Source organism: Kogia breviceps, chromosome 3 (assembly GCF_026419965.1).
Source record: "Kogia breviceps isolate mKogBre1 chromosome 3, mKogBre1 haplotype 1, whole genome shotgun sequence".
Lineage (NCBI taxonomy): Eukaryota > Metazoa > Chordata > Mammalia > Artiodactyla > Physeteridae > Kogia > Kogia breviceps.
Genome location: NC_081312.1, coordinates 5211446 through 5229179, shown reverse-complemented (window position 1 = coordinate 5229179; position 17734 = coordinate 5211446). Strand labels below are relative to the sequence as shown.

General features: G+C 46.4%; 1 protein-coding gene across 7 annotated transcripts in view; it reads left to right on the top strand.

Annotated features, from left to right (window-relative positions):
• The window catches only part of EML1 (EMAP like 1), a 143499-nt gene that overhangs the window by 101551 nt on the left and 24214 nt on the right, over positions 1-17734 (top strand). For all 7 annotated transcript variants that reach the window (XM_067027772.1, XM_059058353.2, XM_067027777.1 and 4 more), the window contains 11 exons: positions 1522-1651; positions 2223-2372; positions 3147-3216; positions 5157-5267; positions 6135-6230; positions 7741-7875; positions 8604-8703; positions 10236-10390; positions 12409-12534; positions 12774-12905; positions 15726-15793. In XM_067027772.1, the coding sequence (XP_066883873.1) occupies positions 1522-1651; positions 2223-2372; positions 3147-3216; positions 5157-5267; positions 6135-6230; positions 7741-7875; positions 8604-8703; positions 10236-10390; positions 12409-12534; positions 12774-12905; positions 15726-15793 (1273 nt within the window). The remainder of the gene's footprint in view (positions 1-1521; positions 1652-2222; positions 2373-3146; positions 3217-5156; positions 5268-6134; positions 6231-7740; positions 7876-8603; positions 8704-10235; positions 10391-12408; positions 12535-12773; positions 12906-15725; positions 15794-17734) is intronic.

Genomic DNA, 17734 nt, shown 5'->3' with positions numbered 1-17734 from the left:
GGTCAGCTGAGGCGAGCACGGGTAGAGGCACGGAGCAGGAGTGGTGTGCAGGTGGCAGAGAGAGAGAAGGATCCACGGGCCGGGGGTAGCTGTGGCCGATGAGGTCACGTACGGGAAGTGGGGCAGGGCAGTCAGAGCTTTGGGTCCGGCAGGTAAGAGAGTGGGAGAAAGATTCTGAATCCATTGTGGGCCTTGGCAGGTTTGGCAGCAGAATCTAAGATGACCCGGGGCGGGGTGGGGGTGGGGAGGTGATAAGAAAGCCTGCCAGTGCTGTGGGCCTCAGATGGGCTAGTCCCAGCCGAGCTGGGGAGGAGGATCACAGAACACAGCAACTGGCACGCTGTATGCAGGAGTGAAGAGTGGTGTATCACATGTATGCATTTATGACCTGAACTGCACGCACACCATAACAGAGAAGTGGGATGGCCTCTCAACCTCTAGGCGATGTTGCATGTGGCATCGTTTGCAAATCCTTAGGAATAAGACTTACAAAACTAATTTGTAAATGTGATACTTACCACACTGTAATTACTTTATGACTTCCTCAGCAATTTCCTCTCTGCGGAGGATTTTTCTGTTGAGCAGATGTACAGATATCTGTGGTCCCAACTCTGCCCAATGTAAATGCCATTACGACCCAGCCCTTTGATCTGCAGTGAAGCATCAGAATGCAGTGAGTTCTGAATCAGAACAGATTTCATCAAGAGCTCACAAGACATTTTCTTTGGTCCTATTATATCCCGAAAACTGTAGCCAGAAAACCCGAAGTCGTTTCTTTTTAAAAGGCCAGGAGTTAGTTGCCCCTTGTCAATATATTATTGGGTTTTACTTTCATCCCTATAATTTATCAAAACATCATAAGTTATTTTGTTATTAAAAATGTTTGTTTAAGAAAGGTTTATTTCCCAGTTTCTCTCTCTCATGGGTCTTCTGTTCTTTGGTTTTCTATTTCTAGCTTTTCTTTGAGCATTTTCCTTTTGCATGCATCCTAGCATGTACTTCTGCTGATTTTGTGTTCTTTACACTTGCAAGAATTGTCCAGTGTAAAAGATACATAAAGACACATTTTTACATTGCTCTATAACACACCAATTTAAATATTGAAAGATATTTTATGAATTTTGATACTGAAATTGTATATACATTGAACTCAATAAAGAATTTAAGTGGATTTCTTGTGTTAGTTGTAATTTTTTGGGGGGGTGGCATTTTTCCCCCTCCTGATGATGAAACATAAGCACTAAAATCTCTCATGGAAAATAATTGTTGGAATCCAGTTCTTTCCTGCCTTTTACAATTTCTTACATTACTTAAGTAAGCAGAAATGTCAAAGGCAAACAAGATGAAAACTTTTGTTTCAAACCGTTTGTGTTTTAGGTAGTTTTCCCTAGGAATTTAACCAGAAATGACATAAAGGGCAAAGTTTCCGCTTTCCCATTGAAAGGCCAGAGAAAATATAACCTTTTTTTCAGGTACGCTGGGCACTGAGGTATCTTACTGACCTCTTTGTTCTTTTCATAGAAGAAGGATATGTAAAAATGTTTCTCCGTGGACGCCCTGTTACCATGCACATGCCCAAAGATCAAGTGGATTCTTACAGTTTGGAAGCAAAAGTAGAGCTACCAACGAAGAGACTTAAGCTGGAATGGGTGTATCCTTTATTCATTGATTAAGTCGTACACAAAGTAATCAGTTGATGAATGCTTTTATCGAAATTCAGCTGTAGAAAATCATGTAACTAAACCGTGCTGGCAAAAAGTTTTTAAACCCAAGGATAGAAAGAGGGATACCCTGGAAGGAAGGACTAGCATTTCCCCCTCAGCCAAGTAGGGACTTGGCCAACCTTGGGAGCCTAACTTCAAGTTAACACCGAGTAATTAAAGAAGGAACATGAGGATGAACCCAGTACTAAATGAAGGAAATACAGTATATGGCTTATATGAAATGGACATGTAGCACAGATATAAATACCCTTTTCAAAAAAGAAAACGAAAAAGCTCACACAAAATCTAAGCCACAACAATCTGAGTCAGCTGTATGACTAGCATTCTTGAAATAAAGCTGCTGGAGCCTTCGTAGTATGAGATTTGGGAACGTGAATGAGCTTCCAAGAAGAAAAAAATGAAAGACAAGAAAATAGAGCATGTGAAAGAGTTGGGTCTTTATTTCATTTTTTTACTTTTAAAAAGCGTATTTTTTATTTTGTCTTGACGTACGCGAAGCTATGGGTACCGGGGTCGAGACTGTCGTAACAACCTGTACTTGCTCCCAACGGGCGAGACTGTGTATTTCATCGCGTCCGTGGTCGTGCTGTACAACGTGGAGGAGCAGCTCCAGAGGCATTACACGGGCCATAACGATGACGTGAAGTGGTGAGTCCTCAAAACTGGGGTTCCTCTGACACCTGTGGGAAGAGCATTGGCAGAAAGTGTTCAGGGATAGGATATAACTGAAGGGAAAGAGAGGGATCTGAGAAAATTGGATCTTGGGGGGAAAACTCGGCTTTGTGTTCTGGGCAGCCTACTCTCTAAGACACCTTTTTAGTTTTCTATCCTTATAACACACCATCTTAACCAACCATGTCACCTAAACAGATAGCTCTAACAGACCCCTATCTGGAGGCCTCCTCGTGCTAACGGCTTCTAATTTGGGTCTTTGTTTTTTTAATAAAAATGTTTTGCCTCATGTGTATGTCTGGGTCTGCTATTCCTAGAATTCATTTATACCTTTGGTAGCGATTTTATGTATCTGGGAAAGATGATGGATGAATAGATGGATTTATGTATTTCTATTGATCCTGACTCCCTGGTCAGTTATTAAAATGCTGTAGGAAAAGGATGATGCTTTTGCTATTTGATATACTCAAATGACTTCTTAATAAAGATTGGATACTGATGAAGTGGTTCTGAGATTGAAATGGTATTTCCCAAGCAGAGGGTGCTTCTTCTTCGAATTTGAAAATTCTCTGTAGATAAAGGAGTTAAGATGAAATGAAATGAGGTGCTTAGAGAATTTATCATGAGTCTGTAAGAAGTTCGGCACTGTGTATATCTTACTTTTAACTTTTTGACCAGATTATATTTGATCAAGGGAAGAGTGAAGCTTGCCTTTAAAGAGTAGATGTTTTTAAAAATATCTCCTTTTAGCCTTGCAGTTCATCCTGATAGGATCACGATAGCCACAGGACAAGTTGCAGGCACATCTAAGGATGGAAAAGTGAGTTATATTTTAATATTTTTGTAATGAACTGGTAACACAAAATAATTTTCTGAAAATTTTGCTGACGAATAAGCCTGCTTAGATATAAAATGTCTGAGTACTTCTTAATCCCTCATTTGAATTTTTTATTGCAAATTAAAGTTCTTACACTGACTTTAAAAACCCCTTGAGCTTACCTTAGTTTCAGCTAATTTTTTTTTTTTTTCTTTTTTTGCGGTATGTGGGCCTCTCACCGCTGTGGCCTCTCCCGTTGAGGAGCACAGGCTCCGGACGTGCAGGCTCAGCGGCCACGGCCCACGGGCCCAGCCGCTCCGCGGCATGTGGGATCTTCCCGGACCGGGGCACGAACCCGTGTCCCCTGCATCGGCAGGCGGATTCCCAACTACTGCGCCACCAGGGAAGCCCTCAGCTAATTTTTAAATAGCATTGTTCTTGCCTAAGAATCCGTTAACTCTTAAGATACTTATTTACACACATGATAAACATTAAAATGTTAAGTATACATTTAATAAGCAAAGTTAAAATCATAATAAATAATCATTTGAATTTGGGGCATGTTGCCTCTTCAGTGCATTTCAGACACCCTCTGCCATGAATCCCCTGTAATCATGACTTCACCCCTTGGAATTTGTGTCTGGGTGTAATCTATAAGGGCTGCTGGAAGGATTTTAGCACAAATTTTTGTAAGCACTTCAGCAAGGCTTCAGTGTGTATTTTAAGGAATCAGAGAAGGAGCTAGTAGAATTTGACAAATAGAACAACTCAAAACTGGCTTCCACGTACTCATTTACCAAATCTGTGGTCATTGTCATGTCTTATCCAAAACTTCTCGTAACTTTTCTGATGTCTATTTTTGTATAGCATTGTGTATCCATGCACAATGTATGATCTGAAACTCATTACATTACGTTCTTCCACTTTTATCATGAGTGCTACCATTTTTCAGAAAATATTTTAATAACATCAAATTTTAAATATTTATGCTACTTTCCATTAGAATCCTATACTTGAAAGGAGGTAACAGGAACAATGGAAATCAGACTACTATTCTGTAAACGCAGAGGGAACAGGGTCTTCATCTTCTTTTTTTTACTGTTAAATGATCTTTAAACGTTATTTGAAATTAGTAGTAAATCATTTGTTCCTCCCCTCTAGTGGATTAACTGTGTATTTCAGTCTCTGGCCTTGAAATTGAATCAGAACCTTAAAGCCAGAGAAAATGTCATCGCTATCTGAACCATCCCTTTGCATTTACAAGTGGAGAAGTCTGGAGAGGCCGAGGGACTGTCTGTGGACACCCCGCTACTTAGAGACAAGTCCAACCTAGAACCTAGTTCACCCGTCTACGGGGTACAATGCTAGTCCTTTTCTTGATAAACCTGCTGATGATTCTGTGATGCTTTCTTCTATTAAGGAAGAGAAAAATTAACATAGTTGAGAGGGCTTTGAACTAATCATAACAATTCTAAATTTTCGTTTGTGTACAAATCAATTTCCTGTGGGGCCCAAGGATGTTAAGCTCTTAATACCGTTGGTGGCGACCATCGTGATGAATTGAACCGCACTTGCTCCATAGTAACAATACAGACTTTGCAAGAACAACCCTTAAAGGAGACTCCATTTTCTTCGTCATTTTTCGTTTTTAAAGCTCAGACGCATTCGACATACAAATGAGAATATCACTTCCCGTGGTATAGTTATCAATAACGGGCTCTTCAAAAGGTAAAGCTCGGTAGACCTCTCCTAAAGTTAAATTGGCCCCAGGAGCCACGACCTCTGGGAGAGATTGGGAATGTTTTATTTATATTAAAAGGCAGAGTCCTCAAATGCATTAAAAAAATATTTTTTTTGACAACACGAAAGTAATCATAATTTCAAGGTGAAGATAAATTTGTAGACTTGGCCCAGCGGGTGACTCTGCGTTGTCTTCTAAGCAGCAGTTGCCCCCAAACGTGCGCATCTGGGATTCCGTGACGCTGAACACGCTGCACGTCATCGGAACCGGGTTTTTTGACCGAGCGGTCACCTGTATCGCATTCTCAAAATCCGTAAGTACGAGCCCTGTGGGTATTGCAGCCTTTGTCCACCGGGAGGAGAGAATCAGCTCAAGGTTGAAGAGGGAGAGAGTTAACACGCCTGTAACTGTCCAGGTGTATGTACATATTTGGACTCTGAAACCTCCCGCATCCCAGGTCCCCTCATTCAGAGGTCGCATGCTGCCCCTCGGTGACACACGCTCCCAATCAGACGTCTCCACGGTGATGAGAAGAGGCCCTGCAGCCACACTGTCTTCAGGCTCCTGGAGCAGGGAGCAGTCTTGCCTGCTCTGGCCCTGAATGTCCCCTGCCTGTCTGTGCCGTCCCCAGCCGGCCTGGCTCGCCGCCTGGCCATAAGCAGAGGCTGGATGGGCCTCGTGGTCTCCCAGCCTTCCTCAGGGTGTGCCCGTTCAGCGGAGCCACCCTTTAAAGCACTTGTTCAGCCAGTTCAGAAACATGAATGCGTTCACATCGACACACCGCGCGCCTCACCCCCAGCGCTCCCTCCCCTTGTACGGCCTCGCGGTGACCTGGTCCTCGCTCAGCGCAGACCTGGGCCCTGGAGCCGCAGCCGCCTTCTCCTTCAGGGCGGGGGCTCTGCAGCCCCTAGGAGGCTGGTTCTAACAGAACCAGTGGTGAAGCACACCCCCCGACCCCTCCCTCCCGCTCCTGTCCCTTGTCGCCCCACGTTCCCCTGCTGGCACTGTCTGTCTGCCCAAGTCATAAGCGGGTCTCCACGGTGGTGAGTAAATATTCTTGAACGAAGACGTAGCGGACTCTTTATTAAAAATAAAAGTATGTTCCTTTTTAATCACTCTCAACCTAGTTAATTCTCACATGTGGTCTTCCTGTGAATACCTTTTTTTTTTTTTTTTCCAGAATGGAGGAAGCAACCTCTGCGCCGTGGATGACTCCAATGACCATGTGCTGTCCGCGTGGGACTGGCAGAATGAAGAGAGACTGGCGGGTGTCAAGGTCTCTCCCCAAAGCCTCATGTTGGGCTACGTTGTCCTCTTCCCACGTGGAACCTTCCCCTGCTGGCTCCCGGCTGGCTTTCCATGTCTCAGCGGACCGTGGGCTCTGGCCCCGCCGCGGCCCGCAGGCAGGACCCCTTCACCGAGAAGCCCTCGGGCCCCTGCCCCCCCCCATTCCCAAGGCCTGGTAGGGTTTCTTCTTCTCATCACAGCGTCTATAAGGGTTTTCCTTCCTCCTTGTACAGTCAGCACCCTTCTCATTCGCTCCATCGCTCACTTGCTCGCGTTCTCTCCGTCATCCACAAATGCCGAGCGTCCCCTTTGCACACACGTGTCGAGGAGACACTGGCGCGACAGTGACAAGTGAGATGTGCCCGCGGCCCAGCGGGAGGGCCAGGCAGGGAGCAGGGGGACGGGGAGGGCAGCACAGCCAGCACGGGGCTCGTCCCGAGCTGAGTGGACTCGGGAATGGGGTCCTCCCGGTGGGGCTCTTCCTGCAGTGGGACCCACTGGACTTTCGTCATGTCAGTGTACTTCCCTTACGCTTTCTCATGCTTTCCTCCTGTTAAAACCATGATTGGATCTATTTTTATAGAACTGACTTCAGATTTCTCACCCCGGCATCCATTAACCTTAGGTCACCTGACTTACCTAAGATTAGCATCACCACTGGATCACTTTACCTACCTAACATTAGGAGCGCCACTGGATCACCTCACTTACATAGCTTTCTCGTTTGTGTGTGGGATGCAGACCCTGTATTCTAGTAAGGCATTAAATAACTATTTTTATGCTATTAGAAGGCAGCTGTGCCTTCTAATAGTCTGCTCAGGTATTTAAGTTCTTGCCATGTCGCTGGATTGGAAGCAGTCAGAGCAAGTTAGTTATTGTCCAGGTTTAAGAATGTATAACAGAATTATCAAGGAGGAGGAGCCATCAGGGTCAGATTCGTGGGACCAGGGTGCCAGTCGTGGAAATCGAGATAGCAGGGTGAGGGTGGTGAAGTGGTACCCAAAGAGCCAGATCCCCTGCTGGACTCCAGGCTTGGTCGCCAACCCACGGGCAGAGTCGCGGGGACCGGAATCAGGAGGGACTCCCCAGACAATCAGGGCAGCCAAAGTGGGCCAGGAGCGATGGAGCCGAACAAAATCCAGACTCCGGGGCCCTTGCAGTCCCTAGATGGCGAGGAACCTGCGATTCTTAATTCCCCGGCCGCCCCTTCAGCCACATCTCACTGTGTGCCTGCTCTGCCCCAGTTCCTGTGAGCCCCCATGCAGAAGGATGACTCCGTGGCCCCATCCTCAGGGCTCAGTGCAGTGGGGGAGACAGACGAGGAGAGAGTTCAGCACGCACGGACACAGGTTCAGTGATTACAAAAGATGAATTCAATGGGAGAAAATATCAAGAGGCCTAGTGCTTACCTTGATGAATTATCTGTGCTTCAGATTTTATTTATTTTCTTAAGTGTCTTAAGAGACTAGAGACATCTGATTCTCCTGTTTTGCACAAAGTGTTCTAATGAAGCTGTATTTGCTGCGGATTTCCACCCCACGGACACGAATATAATTGTTACCTGCGGAAAATCCCATCTCTACTTTTGGACACTAGAAGGAAGCTCCCTTATTAAGAAGCAAGGATTATTCGAGGTAAAGTGAAATTGCATCTGTCGTTTTATTTTTCACTGATGGTACTTGCGGTCACCTAGCTTTTAAGGAAGCTTTGAGGCATCCCGATGCTAGAATTTGTTTTAATTGGCAAATGCGGGGGGGTCGTGATAAAGACTGTTCCTGGAGATCCCTGGCAGAGTTGGGGAGCCCCTCGTGTCTCATGGATAACACTGGTGATGCTGAGAAGGAAGGATCAACACAGGGAGAAGCACCAGGAAAGGATGCCCAGGGGCTGGGGCCCTCGCTGAGGCCTGCTGGCTGCAAAGAGCAAGGAAGAAGGCGCCCAGGAGACCTCAGTGGGACTCTGCAGAGAGCGATGGGCAGTCTCTGTGCCACTGAGTCCAGCGTCTGCGGGCCTCGTGAGAGCACCGGGAGGGCACCTGCTGCCCTGTGGGCCCAGAGGCTGAGTTAGAGGATGCCAGGCCCATCCTTCAGGCCGTAGTCACGGTAACACGGCCCCTTAGCCTCTCCAACACCCTCCTCTGCTCGAACTGCCTTCAACCTGATAAGTACCAGAAATCTCTTTATTTTAGACCAGATAATCTCAGGGCATAAGTTACGTAATGGTGGGTAAGAAAGAAAGGCACACAGTGTGGTAGCAGAAGCTGACACTATCCAGCTTGGGGTGTCTGTGCTTCTAGATGGTATTAATACGAACAAAAGGATGTCTTGATTGTATATATGTATTCTTTTTAAATATTCTGCAGAAGCAAGAAAAGCCAAAGTTTGTCCTCTGTGTGACTTTTTCTGAAAATGGTGACACCATCACCGGAGATTCAAGTGGCAACATCCTGGTATGGGGAAAAGGTAACAAGTGATTCCTCCCAAAGCAGACATTTCTGGGTGATGTTATAAGTATGAAGCCAGACGTGGCTCCTGTAAGAATTGTCTGTTAGTATCATTTCCAGGTTTACTATTCGATTCCAAGGTACCTAGGTACATACATGCATGTGTGCGGGTGTAACTTGGAACCAAAAAACTGGGGCTGAGGAAAATGAGACTAGTAAGCTGTGGACTTCTGTCGCTCTAAAAGGCTCTTTAAGCCCAAGACATTATAATGGAATTAATAGCTTATTTAGGAGATCTGATAACAACTTATAATGATGAAGTCATCAAAGACTGTTTATTTAGCTCTATAGTATTTAACATCTCTGGTCCACACAGTGCTTGGCAGACGTTGATTGAGTACTGTGTCTGAGGCAGCATGCTAGATGCTGAGCATACGTATGAGTCAGGTGGGCGTATCCCCGCTGTCAGTGGGCAAACAGTGTGGTAAGGAGGTCTCCTTACTCAGAAACATTTATTTGGTCAAGTTCAATGAGCATTTATTTATTTACTTTAAATGTTTATTTATTTACTCATTATTTATTTTGGCTGCACTGGGTCTTAGATGCGGCATGCGGACTTCTTAATTGCGGCATGCAGGATCTAGTTCCCCGACCAGGGATCAAACCCGGGTTCCCTGCATTGGGAGCTCGGAGTCTTAACCCACTGGACCACCAGGGACGTTCACTAGTGAGCACTTATGAGTGCTCACCATGTGCCAGGAAAAAAGGGAAAATGCACCATCCCTGTCCTCAAGGATCGTAGTATTTGAGTTCGGGGTGAAGGTGAAAACAGACCCATCAGTGTAATTTCAGATTAATATGGTGACCTTTGCAGTATCCCTGCTACTCTGGGTGCCGTGGACTCTATGTATACATCAGTTCATTCCACCCTTAGAACAATCCAGCGGGATAAGCAGTAGCTCCATTACACCAAGGGGGGAAACTGAGACAGAGCAGTTAAGTCACTTGTCCAGAGACACACAGCTCATTTCTCAACCACATGTAGTCCGGCTGTACTCTTCACACACTATGCTTCGTGTTAGCATGTTTTCCTTAATTATTTTTTTCTTAGTTTATTTTATTGAAGTATAGTTGATTTACAACATGCTAATTTCTGCTGTACGGCAAGGAGATTCAGTTATACATATACATATATATCCTTTTTCATATTCTTTTCCATTATGGTTTATCACAGGGTATTGGATATAGTTCCCTGTGCTGTACAGTAGGACCTTGTTGTTTACCCATCCTATATATAATAGTTTGTATCTGCTATTCCCAAACTCCCAGTCCGTCCCTCCCCCCAGCCCCCTCCCCCTGTTTTCCTTAATTATAAAGTAATTCAGTTCATGCTTGTCTGGTGCTCTGGGAACTTCTAGAAAGTGGATCCTTTATAGATTCGCACTGCAATGATGTTCTAACCGACAGTATCGCATTTTAAAACAAAAATGAAATGAGGTGGGTAGAGGTGAGCCTTTGACGATGTCCTCAGCTTGGTCTTGCTGTGTTTAGGTACGAATCGAATAAGCTGCGCAGTTCAAGGGGCCCACGAGGGTGGTATTTTTGCACTATGTATGCTGAGGGACGGCACGCTGGTGTCGGGAGGAGGGAAGGACCGGAAGCTCATTTCTTGGGATGGAAACTACCAGAAACTTCATAAAACCGAGGTAAGACAGCAAGTCATGCTATTGACATTCGTTTTGAACGTTAAACTGTTATACTGACCAGTTTCCTTGTTAGTTTGAAATCTTCAGCTTACCGTTTTGAGAACTGTTCAGATAGAATTTTCCTAAAATCACGAAGGCAGTTTAAGTACTAAAAGGGAATTCGGTTTATAAAATGTGAGGTGGTCGCGTTTCACGTCTAGAATATTTTTATCAAAGACCCAATCTCACTTTTCCAAGGGAACATTTATCCACATTTTGATTGATCGTTCAAACATTTCTTCTCTTTTCACTTTAATTTCCATCGTGTTACTTTGGAGACATTTTCACTTTGAACTAGTGTTTACGGAGTATTTATGTTGTGCGTGGCTGAGTGCCAACACCATCTCTGGAGCTCTGACCCCTTTGGGCATCTCTTTCACCTCCTTATTACCTGGTTAGCAGACCTGGACTCCAACGGGAGCCAGAGGCAAGAAATTCAATATTCCTTCTACACACTCACTGAATTTTCTCTCCCCCAGGCCCTGGGAAATTATGAGCAGACAGATATCAGGGTCAGCATCAATCCGAAGGTTGAGTTTCTTCCTCTCTAGCATAGCATGGACACCTTGTAGAACTTTTCCAACTTCTAAGGCAGATGCACACAGCACAGTTACATCAGAGAGCAGCATGGCATGGTGCTCTGACAGTATGAGAATTTGGTTTTGTTGATTCCTGCTCTTCATAAAGGAAGGCCTTCATCTGAGTTTTGGAGATCACCTTCCTTTCGTGGAGACTTTAATTGCGGTAGCATTTTTTATAATAAGATTCAACCCGCATTTGATGCACCCAAGTTACATTATAATCATAACAAATACTCCAAAGTCTCACCTGGTTTTGTAGAAGACACTCGTCATTTTTAAGTGCCCATAACTCCTCTTCATTAGCATGGATTTTTATCAACTTTGCTCAAATCTGTGCTAGCAAAGCGCGCTGGAAGTAGACAGTTTGTATGAGAACAGGCTGCACCTCACCACCCCAGAACCGCAGTGCCTGGAGTCCACCCCAGGGTTTCACTGCGATTTTTTGTTCTTTCTATAAAGTGCAAGAACCTCTGCTTATTTTATCATAGCAAATTGTTCTTGGCTGGTGTATTCTGAAATTATTTTTATTAACACTTAGATAGTCATACGTGTTTGCCCACATGAGCAGTGGATTTCAAAACTAAATGAAGTTGCCAAAGAATTTATCCTTTTAAGTTATAAAAAATGTTTAGGAACTCTTATTACAGCATGTTACATATTCTTTACTTTCCAAATTTTACCTGGTTCTGCTATCAGAAGTCGTAACAAGTAAAGAGTAAACTACTCAGCTGTATTTCTTATTTGTATATTTTGTCAAGAAAAAAATGTTTTATTCTTTGTTTTTTAAACAACCTTACTGGGCTTCCCTGGTGGCACAGTGGTTAAGAATCCGCCTGCCAATGCAGGGGACGTGGGTTCGAGCCCTGGTCCGGGAAGATCCCACATGCCGTGGAGCAACTAAGCCCATGTGTCACAGCTACTGAGCCTGCGCTCTAGAGCCCGCGAGCCACAACTACTGAGCCCACGTGCCACAGCTACTGAGCCCGTGAGCCACAACTAGTGAAGCCCACACGCCTAGAGCCCGTGCTCCACAGCAAGAGAAGCCACAACAATGAGAAGCCCACGCACCGCAACAAAGAGTAGCCCTCGCTCACCTCAACTAGAGAAAGCCCGTGTGCAGCAACGAAGACCCAATGCAACCAAAAATAAATAAATAAATAAATTTATTTTTAAAAAAGAAAAAAAAAAACCTTACTATTGCTGTTTTTTTTTTTAGGTATATTAAATGTTTGGAGTTTAAATGTAAGATTTGGGATCATTCACTCAAGTACTTTCTCTCCATAGCACGTGTGTGTGTGTGTATGTCATTGTGATAGGAGCTATCATTATGATAAATTAACAAGTATTTTGAATGATGGAGCTAAGAATTTAATGACATTTGAAATCCTTTCAATGCAGATTCCAGAACAGTTTGGTCCCATACGGACAGTGGCTGAGGGGAAAGGCGATGTGATCTTGATAGGCACGACCAGAAACTTTGTTCTACAGGGCACACTGTCCGGAGACTTCACACCCATCACTCAGGTATGCGCCAGCTCAGCAAGCCCACCAAACACGTAAGAACGTAAGACAGAATTACAAAGAGGAGATTTTTCCCTGCGTTTTATACTAACATCACCTTCCTCGGCTTCAGTCAGCGAGGAAGAAAAACAGATGGGAGAAATTCCGGAATGTGCAGTAAGCCACGGTTCACGGCCCTGCAGGGCTCCTGAGTGTTGGCCGTCATACTTCAGAGAGCTTCTGTTTGTCTCGGTTCTTTGTAGGGTCACACTGATGAGCTCTGGGGACTGGCCATCCATGCCTCCAAACCTCAGTTCCTGACCTGCGGGCATGACAGGCACGCCACCCTGTGGGACGCCGTTGGTCACCGGCCTGTCTGGGACAAGATAATAGAGGTAGACATGCATGTTATATTCCATCTTTCTTATAAAAATTCATCTGGAACATGTTGATTTTTTTTTGCATGAGATTAATAGTGATATAAATTCGTCCCGAAGCAAATGTCACTTACTTTATCTCGTTCAAATTGCCCTGCTTTAAACATTGCCTCAAGTGGGCTCATCCGTGTAGTTCGGAAGTTTGCTGTTGCATTTTTGGGCAGCAAGTGAGCCATTCCGAGTTGGTTGCTGGGTTTCCCAAGTGCAATCTCTTCTGGCTGACAGGCTGAAAAACCCTCGTGATGAGCCTGCATTCTATTTACAGAGTCCCTTTTGAATGAGAATTTATTAACTCTTCTAACGGCGTACAGTTTAATTTATCTCTGCACTTTGAGTCTGATGGTAAAGGTGAAGTTTAAAGTCAGCATGTCTGTGACCTTCGCAAAAGGAACTCCAGTTGTACGTCAGAGTGCTGAAGTATCCTTTCTACTTACCCCACAGCAGTGTCTGCGTTCATCGAGCACTGTTTGCATACCAAGCATTGTACATGTATTAGCCTTAATCCTTGCAGCAGCCTTGCAGGTTGAAGTTTTTTACCCTGACTTTATTGATTAGGAAGTTGAAGCTTAGGTAAGTCAGTAGCTCGCCAGGGTGCCTGAATCTGTGATGGAGCCAGGGTTCACCCCCAGCCCAATCTGACTCCCGACGTCAGGGTCTTGCACCACGTGATACTGTAGTGGGTGAAATACACCTCCCATCTTGCTTGCGCCCTGAATGACACATCCAGCCCCAGGCAAGGGGCTGTCCCCCCGTAGACCCCACGTGTCCTCCTTTCAGCTCCCGCAGAGTTGCCAGCATTTCCTGACGTGCTGGGTCCGTGTTTCGGCCCTCCTGCCCTTCGCTTTTGTAAATAAATAGATTTATTTATTTATTTAATTTTGGCTGCATCGGGTCTTCGTTGCCGCGCGCGGGCTTTCTCTAGTTGCGGCGAGCGGGGGCTACTCTTCGTTGCGGTGCACGGGTTTCTCACGGCGGTGGCTTCTCTTGTTGCGGAGCACGGGCTCTAGGCGCGCGGGCTTCAGTGGTTGTGGCACACGGGCTCGGTAGTTGTGGCACACGGGCTTAGTTGTTCTGCGACACGTGGGATCTTCCCGGACCGGGGCTCGAACCCATGTCCCCTGCATTCTTAACCGCTGCACCACCAGGGAAGCCCCTGCCCTTCGCTTTTGGAGAAGGTCTGTGAGAGACCGGAGCTGCCTGGTCACTGGGGGAGCTGATCACTGAGATGACAGGCCTGGTGGTGACACTGCCACCAGAGGGAAGAGCGGGAGCGGCCCAGGTGGCAGGGCGTAGCTACAGGAAGTGGCGTCCCATGTCGTGACTGTCCCCTGGTGGGGGCTTGGAGGACCAGCTGGGATGGCTGGCAGCCACTGATGCAGCGGGGACAGTGATGGTCCAGGAGAGCGGCCTGCCCTGCGGCCTCGGTCTACACGGCAGTCTGGCCGAAAGCAATGCCGGTTACTGCATCACCAGCCTGGCATCAGGGCACGGGCACCAAACCGGAGCCCAAAAAGATCTGTGGTTCCGTAGCTTCTTTACCCACTGGCCACTAGACAGAATCACTCGTGTCTTCATCTCAAAAATGTTATGAGCCTCAAATCAACTAGGCGGTAAAGCTTCAAGTGTACGTGCTTTCTCTCTGTGTGTCAGTGGAGGCCCTGAGCTTAGTCACAGCTCCCGCTTTGGAAAAGCATCGCAGTAATGTCATCAGCCCCCGAAGAGTTTCTCTCTGGCCTCTCTGTCTTTTTTTCCGGTTTCTCCAGTGGTATCTCAGTGCCTCCTTCCATTTCCATTTGCAGTGCTACTATTTTCTTGGTCTTCCTGTGATTAATCTCTCCTCGCTTCAACTCGTCCTGAGCACTCCTACCAAATGATCTAAAACATAGATTCAATCAATCACGTCATTCTTTTTAGTGAAAGGAAAAAGTTATTCTCGCTGTGTTTTTCCTAGGGATCACAGTCCTTGACATGGCAGTGCAGCCCACATTACTAGTACCCTCCATACGCTTTCCCGTTCCCTACCCTGCAAACCCGCTGACTCTACCTGCCATTCCTCAAGTATGCCCCAGACTGTGTTGCTTCTGTGTCCTTGACCATATTGTTGTCCCCTTAACACTCGATCCAAACAAAATACTGGTGTGTCCACGTCCGCCTTCACCTGTAGCGGAAGGCCCGAGTCAAAGGCTTCCTGCACCAGGGTGCCTCGGCCCAGCTTCCCCATCTGACTTCACCTAACGCTCCCTCTCCGGCTCCTTTTACCTCTCTCGTCGGTCTTGTTCCACCTTGTTAGGAACAAACACGTACGTGTCCTACTAGAGCCAAACCTGGAATGTGCCCTGCTCATCTTGAGATCCGTCTAGGGCTACCGTGGTGTCCGGCACCCAGTGGGGGGCGTTTACCCAGTATCGACCTGACGGCATTGGGTGCAGGGGTCGTAATTCCAGACAGATAGAGCACGAGCTTCCCATTCAGCATGGGGGTCAACTGAAGGAACTTCCAAGACTTGGAGGAAGAGCGTGTCTTTGTTGATCTGTCATCTGATTAGCGTAGCTGTGAAAGGATATAAGACAGAAAGAGAAAAGTTATAAGAGGATAAAGATTTAGTATTATTGAGACATGACCTTCATTAAAGGAGGAAAATGTTTTCCTCTCTGGAGAGACAAGAGATTCTTTAAGTGGGGCCACGTAGCCCTAAGGGGTTGCAGCTGTGCCTGTGTGTGTTTTACGTGACCGCGCTGTGTCTGGCCACCCGTTGACACTTCCTTTACGATGTTTTAGGATCCAGCCCAGTCCTCTGGTTTCCATCCTTCAGGGTCTGTGGTTGCAGTCGGAACACTGACTGGGAGGTAAGTGCATGTCAGCACGGCTTGTGCTTTCAAAGTTCATGGGAAAGAGGCTTGTTGTCTGTGTTTCCCCAGCGACGGGCACAGGGTAGCTCTTGGCTGCCTCTCTCAGCTCCTAATGACTTGCCGGGAATTAAGTCCGAACTCGAAAGTGAAACCTGAGGCGGTGGCCCTTCACGTTTTGGACTTTGGGAAAACCCGAGGGAAGCTGGGGACCCCTCTCCCAGAAGAGGCCCCAGCTCCACACACACAGGATGGTGGGGCTTCTCAACTTTGCAATGGGGCAACAAAACATCTCAAAGCACTGCGGATTTTAAACGCTTTTTCTTGCTGCCCCGTCAGACTTATAGAAACTGCCCAGATCCTGAGCCTCATGTTTGATTCAGCCAACACGTATTCACCAAAGGGCCTCTGATATGCCAGGCAGTGGCTCTGAGCTTGAATCGCAGCTTCACCACTTAGCCGCAGTGTGTCTTTGAGCCAGTTACATAACCTCTCTGAGTTTGTTTCTCCCTCTGTAAGTTGTGACGATATATCTGCCTGGCCGTACACTGATGACTGAGGGAGACAATGGATGAAGCAGCTTCCGGGGTTGCCTGGCAGGCGATTTCGGTGGTTATTATTATATCATTGTTTCATAAGATTCGATTATACTTTTATATTGTTTGTCATAGTATCTACATGTATTATAGCTTAATTCATATACCACTGGTGATCCCCTCCTCTCTACAGAGCATGCCACATATGGAGAGGGAAGTGGGCAGGGGCACTTCCGTACACAGGGGTAGGGGAGTAAGAGGTACAAACTATCAGGTATACAGTAAGCGACAAGGATACATTGTACACCATGGGGAACATAGCCAATATTTTATAACAACTATAAATGGAGTGTAAGCTTTAAAAATTGTGAATCACTGCACTGTACGCTTGTAACTTATAAAATATTGTACAGCAACTATGCTTCAAAAAAAAGGAATACCACTTAGATTCTGTTGCTAGGAACTTAGAGTATGTATAAAGAAAGAGTAACCATTTCTAAGTCATAGGTGGCAACATCTTAAGAGTTGGGCACCTTGTATCCAACAGAATCCTTCGTGAAAATGTTTACACACACACACACACACACACTCCTTTGACCTCTCGTTGAGACATCTGAAGCTTCCAACTCAGCAGGTTCTGATGAAGGGCCGCCAGCCAGTTACTGCCGTCAGCTGCGTGCTGCCTCTGCGTGGCAGGACAGGGTATGGGACAGTGCCAGCTGCTCAGAATCACACACGGTGTCCTGTAGGAGGAAGAGAGATGGCACGTGCAACCTAATCCTTCCCCTCCGTTTATGCCTCCCCCACCCCTGGCCCAGGTACCAGGCTTAGCTCTCGATGGGGCAGTTTAACACGATGTTTCAAAGGCACAGCCCAGACAGCCCAGTCTCTCTACTTCTTCTATTCTGACCTCTGTTAAAGTTAAATAGCACAGGGGCTTCCCTGGTGGTGCAGTGGTTAAGAATCCGCCTGCCAATGCAGGGGACAGGGGTTCGAGCCCCGGTCCGGGAAGATCCCACATGCGGCAGAGAAACTAAGCCCGTGCGCCACAACTACCGAGCCTGCGCTCTAGAGCCCGCGAGCCACAACTACTGAAGCCCGCGCGCCTAGAGACCGTGCTCCGCCACAAGAGAAGCCACCGCAACGAGAAGCCCGCGCACCACAATGAAGAGAAGCCCCCACTCGCCGCAACTAGAGAAAATCCACGTGCAGCAACGAAGACCCAAGGCAGCCAAAAATAAACAAATTTATATTTTTTTAAAAAGTTAAATAGCACACATTAAAGGTAAATGGTTGTTAAAGATGCGAAAGGAAGCAAAGCTGAGACGCCAAATCCAGATGTCAGGGGTCAGCCGGTCCCCTCGAGTGGCGCTGATTAGGGCCTTGAGTGGATAGTGACTCTGGC